The sequence below is a fragment of the Anguilla rostrata genome, chromosome 17 (genome assembly GCF_018555375.3).
Source record: "Anguilla rostrata isolate EN2019 chromosome 17, ASM1855537v3, whole genome shotgun sequence".
Taxonomy (NCBI): Eukaryota; Metazoa; Chordata; class Actinopteri; order Anguilliformes; family Anguillidae; genus Anguilla; species Anguilla rostrata.
The window spans coordinates 23,827,121-23,833,941 of NC_057949.1; the positions used below are offsets into that span (position 1 = coordinate 23,827,121).

Consider the following 6,821-nt stretch of genomic DNA (forward strand, 5'->3'; position numbering starts at 1 on the left):
ATAATGACTGGTATTGTGTATGTGTGTGTGTGTGTGAGTGTCTGTGTGTCTGTGTTTATTTGCCAGAGAGAGAGAGAATACAGACAGCTCCCTTCCCTGACAGACACATTGCAGTCATTCACTGCCAGGGTGTCTGAAATGTCTTGAGGATGTTGCCATGGTGACAGCCAATAATGTGCTGGAGATTCAGTTGACCCTAGATCCTCCCACAGGAGTCATGAAGGATGAGACAGGAGAGCCGACTTGGTCAGTGGACCCACCAATGTCATCTTCACTCCTTGTACCTGTCTCACTCCAGGGTCACATGGGGTCATGACCCCTATGCTAGGGGCCCTGCTCGAAAAACTGTAATTTGCCAGTTCTCCTCCCTCACTCTTTCTGCCGCTCCTCTCACACCCAGATACGCATCAGCAACTTTTCAAAACAAAGCTGTTTCAGTTTTTTTTTCCTTTTGATGTTCACTTATCACAGGCCATTCAGTAAGTGAATTAAAGGTGTGTTCAGTCTTCAGTTGCAGGTGTGCAGGGGCGGATGGTAAAGCAGTAGCAGGAACTGGCAGTTGAAAATTTGGGAAGAGGTCAGAAAAGAGGAACAAAAGAAGTCTTTTGTTGAAAACCCTGGTGGTTTTATTTACAATACTGGCCAATGGATGCAGACTGTGGACAGAAATTGTTTAGAATTCTACTTTGGTGTGCAAATGTGAAATGCATTCTGACCTAACTCTGCTTGTATCTCTGCTTCATTTTTCCTAAAGCTGATAGATATTCACAGAACTAATTCAGTTCTTTTCTCTCAAGTTAATAACGTGTTCTGCATTTTTTTCTGTTTACTCACTGCCAAGTTAATCTTTTATGTCCAGCTTAATTTTTCATCAGCATCAAGATCTTTTTCTGTGTTTGTAGTTCTCACCCTAAGATAAACATCTTTTTTAAATAAATATTGTTAATCATGTGATTTTCATCTCAAATGCCAGAGCCCAGGTCTGTCAGTATTTCACCAGCAGATCTGGGCTGCGATTCTGTCCCTGTTCTTTCTGTAGCAAAATAAGGTCATCAGGATAGAGCATAAATAATAGCTCCAAGTCTTGAGTGATAAGACAAGGGGCCTGCAGGCTGGCTCATTTTTTTGGTACAGATACTGTACAACACCAACCTCTTTCTTTGCAGTTATTTATTGTTTGCCAGGCCATTGATATCTCTCTATCTTTACCTCTGTATTTCTTGCTCTCTGTATCGCTCTATGTATCTCTTCTATCTCTCTCACTATATATCTCTCTCTCCCTCTGCCTCTCCCTTTGCCTCTTCTTCTCCCTCTCCCTCTCCCTCTCCCTCTCCCTCTCTCTCTCTCTCCAGATCTCCCCCTCGGCCTACCCCTGGCTGTCTGCATTACTCTGACGAGGACGTCAGCACCAAGTACAACGACCTCAGAGCAGACAGCAGCAGCCTGACAGAGAAGCCGTCAGAAATCTCAGACTCACAGGTACAACCCCACAGCCTGTCTCAGGCACACACGCACACACACACACGCACACACACACATGTGCACACACACACGCGCATGCACGCACACGCACACATACAACTCACACACACATACACACACCCACACACACACATTCGCACACGCGAGCACATGCACACACATACACACACACACACACACACACACAGTGCTGTCTTTTTAAGTGAGTACCCCCAGAAACAGAATTCAGTGTGTCAAAATGAAAAGCCATGCATCATGGGCTGAAAAAGATAACACGTGTATTCCATGGCCTGTTTTAAATGGCTGTTCAAGATGAAAAGGTCCCCTTCGCATGAACTGGGGGGAGGGTCACATTGTAGGAGGTGTCCCTGGCACCATTAAATCAATGTGACAGCCAGTTCCTGTGCTTGGGGACGCGTCAACAGTGATTATCTCACTCTCTCCCTCATTTAACGACCCTATCAGCGTCATCGTTCCTCTGCTTCCCCTTGTCTGTCGCAGGAGTGCCCCCCACCCCCTCCATGATATTACCTTGGCCTTTCTGGGAATTGTCCCTGCTGCCATTAATAACATTTTTAAGTTGTGTTGTTTTGTATAGATCACATATGCACTGGCAGGATTTGCTTGTTTAAGAGACTGATGGCTGAGAAAATGTCATGAAAGCTAATTGTTTTCCTTCACCTTCTGTCACGGGGTCCTGAAACACTTCTCCAGACTTATCTGGGAATGTTTTTCTTATTCTATTTTTCTTTCTTAAAAAAAAAAAATTAAAAAAAAAATAATAATCCAGTGTGACCGGTCATGTATTCTAGGCCCCCCGGAAACCGTTATGGGAGTGTCACAGGTGCTGCTGCTGGTATTAATAACCTGTGTGAAAGCATCGTCTTTTTAAAGATCTGCTTCAGTGAGCTGCACGTCTGCTCGGAGCGCATCACACTGCTGTCATTATTTACATTCTCAGCAGACGTCCATCGCCGTAGCCATTTACACTGTTGGCTTTTTTGCGTGTTACATATTTACACAGCTGGATGTTTGAGCAGCGCAGGCTACAGTAAGTAGGCTCCTCAGGGGTACATCACTGTGCAGTAATGACGGGGGACAAATTCTTCTGAAAATGGGCTGCACGCATGCCCACACAGAGGAGGATGCATACACACACTTTCCTATACACACGCAACCGTATGTAGACATACACACACATACACACAGATGCATTGAATCATGAAAACATGCAGGCATACACAGAAACACGCACGCACGCACACACACACAAACATACATGCGCAGTATGCACTAACATCCTGCTTTGTGACTACTCCCAATATTTTAGGACATGAGTGATGGTAATTCTGATGCAGGAGATTTAAGACCTTGTTTACCTCTGGATGTGTGCTGTCATGTTGGTGAACCTACTTGAGTGGTATATTTAGAATGCCTTTGACAGAATATAACCGAACAGGTTCAGGCAGAGTTGAACCTGCTTTAAGGGGGAATGCAGATTCAAATCTGCAACGTATGAACGCGACGACAAGCCGTACGGTTACTATGTCAAGCGACTGCAAATGATGCATTCAGAGATGTGGCGGGCTTCTGGGTAGCTCGTCCTGTTTAAGGTACCGTTCTGCCATGTGGGTGAGCTCCGCCCCTGTGTTGTAGTCCACGCCCCTGTATTGTAGTCCACACCCCTGGGGAATCCCCCCCACCCCCCACCCCCATCAGGTATCCACGGTCTGTTTGCGCAACCTGCAGAAGAAGTGCCCTCTAACTCAAAGTCTGTGTGAGCTCAACTGGTGGACTGCACAGTGAAAAGAGACAGTGGCGGGCATACCATATTTAGAAAGTGAAGTGTGTGCTGGTCTGCAAGCTCCCCAAATGACAGCGTTGAGAATGAACACGCAAAAACAAAAAGGCATCAAACCTGGGGTAAAATAGGTTACTTTTTTAACAAAGACATGGGACGGCTCAGATCCACTTTATTATTTAATTTTACTTTGAAATATAACATTTTAGCGCTGCTGTGCTACATTTTCATTTACCTTTACCAGGACATATCTTTTTCCATTTCATTTAATGGAAAAAGATTGAGCCTGTATTACATAGGCCATAACCTCTCCTAACATGAGGTTATGGCTTATGGTTGCCATCATTGTGATTATTTTCCAACTTGGATCTGAAGAATGACCAGAGATTAGGGATAGTCTCCTACAGAAATAATAATAATAATAATAATAATAATAATTTCTTATTATTATAAAAATAACACAGCAGGAGATATTGCCATTGAGGTCAAATGGTTCATGATTTTAAAAAAATAGCAGAACATTTACCTCACACATGTTAAGAGATGCCTTCTTTAAGTGGTACTTATGATAGAAAATGGCTGACTCTAGTTACCTAGCTGTGCATCCGGTTTTAACGCAGTCCTTAATCATAAAAGGGGGGGGGGGGTTGTTTCCTGTGAATAGCAAACCAGGGCTTTTTACTGTAATTCATCACCAGCAGTGTCTCCTCTGACATACTGCAAATTCTTTCAGCGGCCATTTACTGAACTCCCTGCATCACACAACGGACTGCGTGTCCCTGTAAAGCTCATCCGAGCGGCTGTGAAACTTCTCTTGCCTGTTCGAAAGACGGCAGGAAAGGTTGAACAATTGTGGTTTTCATGCTTCAAGTTGTAGAAAATAAGACCTATGATGAAAAATCAAAAAAGCCCAACCCCCCCCACCCCCACCCCCACCAATCAAGAAACATGTGGTTTTAGTGTTTTAAAAAATGGGCCATTTCCTGTCATGTGATCAGGGCAGGGGGAGGAACAGTCTTTCGAAATGGGAGTCCTTGAAAAGCCATCTTTTTGCTGACGGTCGGAGCTCTGTGCTAACGCAGGCCCGTGACTTCCAGTGTTTAGGCCTAGGAATAAGAACAAACACCCCATATTTCTGAAGACTGCCTCCTCCCCAGTTGTTCTAGGGAATGTATGTTTGCATTAGGGGAACACAGAGGGAAGTGTGGAGTCTGCAGTGATACTCACATTCTTTATTGTGTGGTGGTAGTGGTGGGGGTGCAGGGGGTGGGGTTCAGCTGGCAAAAAAATAATTGTCTTTGTAGAATTGATTCTCTTTGTGACTTCAATCTCTGTGGAATGGAGTGTTCTCTGTCCAGGTTGAAATCAATCGCAATTTCAAACATTGCATCCTTTACTGAGGTTAAATGATGCAAGATTAATATATTTGCTACTTCAAGCACAAGCAGTGCTGATATTCCCAAACTAAAAAAGGCACAAAATCTGATTTCACAGTGTTAACAGGTTACTCTGTTTTATGACCACGGTGTGTTATGGACACTGTGTTTATGCAAATGTAGCAAATATAGTTCATTAGGAAAAGAAGCATAAACCTTGTCCAGAATGTGTTTTTATGAGATGCTGGTTACTAAAAGATACAAATTAGATTGCATGGAAGCCAAAAAAAAAAAAGATCTTTGGAAGTAAGTTGACGATCTTGGAAGTAAATGTAATAATAATAATAAACTTTATTTATATAGCACCTTTCATACAGCAGTAGCAGCCCAAAGTGCTTCACATCAAGGAAATAATAATAATAAACAGTTAAAACAGGAAAATATAGAATAAAATGATATAACACGAAATAGACACACTATAAACAAATAAAATGGGATAGAATAAAATGTAAAATAATAAAACGGGTTGAAACAATGTAGTTTATTAACCATTTACAACCATTTACAACCGCAGGGCAGCGAGAGCGAGTATGAAGTGGAGGAAGACAGGCGTAAGACGCACTCCTTCGTCAACCACTACATCAGCGACCCCACCTACTACAACTCCTGGAGGCGTCAGCAGAGGAACCTGTCCCGGCCCCAGGCCTACGGCCAAGCCGAGCTGGATTTGGCACGGGCAGAGCACCGCTCCTCGCCGCCCCCCCTCCCGCCCCTGCCCCCGTTTCCCCCGCCGCAGCCCAACAGCGCCCCCCAGCCCCAGGCCCCGCCCCGGGGTGCCCTGTTCAGCTCTAAAGGCAGCCGGACTCCCACCCCCGCCCCGCTGTCCCCCAGTTCTCCCAGCCATCACAGCGCCCCCTACAGGCCACCCTCCAGCCTGGGCCCAGGTGCGCAAACACCCGTCGCCGGATTCTCCTCTTTCGTTTGACGTGTTGGAAAAACACAAAAAAACAAACAAAAAATTCTAATATTTATAGCAACTCTGAATATCTTGATTTTTGATTTTTTTTGTCATTGTTTCTACTGGTTTCTTCTTTTTTCTGTTTGGTTCTTTCCATTCTAACAGTGCTGTTTAATGGAAAATAACAACTACATTTTTCAGAAACATGAACAGATCCTTTTTAAGCTTGTGCATACCTGTGTTTGTGTGCAGGACTGTCTGTGTATGCCCGTGTGTGTTTTCTGAACATCAGTCAGAACTGTTTTGCAGCTTTAAAAGATTTCTTGAGCTGATCTTTCACTTTCACATCAGCAAATGAATAAGCCTGTGAGATTCTTGGAAAAAAATATTGCTCTTCTCTGAAGAGGAGTTATTTAAAAATAACCGACATCAGTGGATGATGATTGAACAGAAATGCAGAGAAAAAAAAGGCACAGAAAATGGAAGCTGGAAGAAGCCAAGACCACTGCTGTCGTCTGCTTTCTACAGAGCACTGTCCACACCGCCAAGATGTTAAAGATCTCATGCTGCCGCGATTTGAACCTCATGTCAAGCGACGATGACGAGGACGCCTCCGTGCCACACCACGGTGATGTCACTTGAAAATCACACCAGGGTGACAACACCCCGCCCGGTCACACTGAAGAACGGCGACTGCCGTGTGTGCGTCGTTCCTGTTGATGACATCATTGGTGGAAGGACGAGCCAGGGACTGGTGTCAAGACTCCTCTGCTTCTCTGCTTAGCAACAGTGACTCTGCATTGACTCTGTCTTTCTGCCCCCTCTGCCACCACCTCACTATGGTGTGAGGTTCACCATGTTTTAACCAGGTGTAAACATCATGCAGTCGAGGTGAAAGTGTTTTGGAGAACAGTGCAATGTTGCAACGTCAGTGTGAAGATGAGATGGACTATCAAAGGGTAATTCATAAAACGTGAACACAGCCTTGAATTGCGCTTCTCTTCTCTCTTGATTGAACAACTTGGCATCATTCATGACCAGTCATATTGCATTTAGCGCACTTACCAAACAATGGCTGGCAAAGTTCAGATAACATCACTGTCTTATGAATAACCTCCATTGTATCTGTGCGAGTGGAGCTTTTCAGTGTTTATTCAGCTGAGTACACAATAACCAGTGTTTAATACCAGCGTTGTCTCATTTG

At 44.3% G+C, this 6,821-nt stretch overlaps 1 protein-coding gene across 1 annotated transcript in view; it reads left to right on the plus strand.

Moving 5' to 3' along the window:
- LOC135242970 (protein sidekick-2-like) overlaps positions 1 to 6,607 on the plus strand; it is a 69,344-nt gene extending 62,737 nt beyond the window's left edge. Inside the window, exons 44-45 of the mRNA XM_064314345.1 lie at positions 1,353 to 1,479; positions 5,234 to 6,607. Of these exons, the coding sequence (XP_064170415.1) occupies positions 1,353 to 1,479; positions 5,234 to 5,644 (538 nt within the window). The 3' untranslated portion in view covers positions 5,645 to 6,607. The remainder of the gene's footprint in view (positions 1 to 1,352; positions 1,480 to 5,233) is intronic.
- The last annotated feature ends 214 nt before the right edge of the window (positions 6,608 to 6,821 follow it).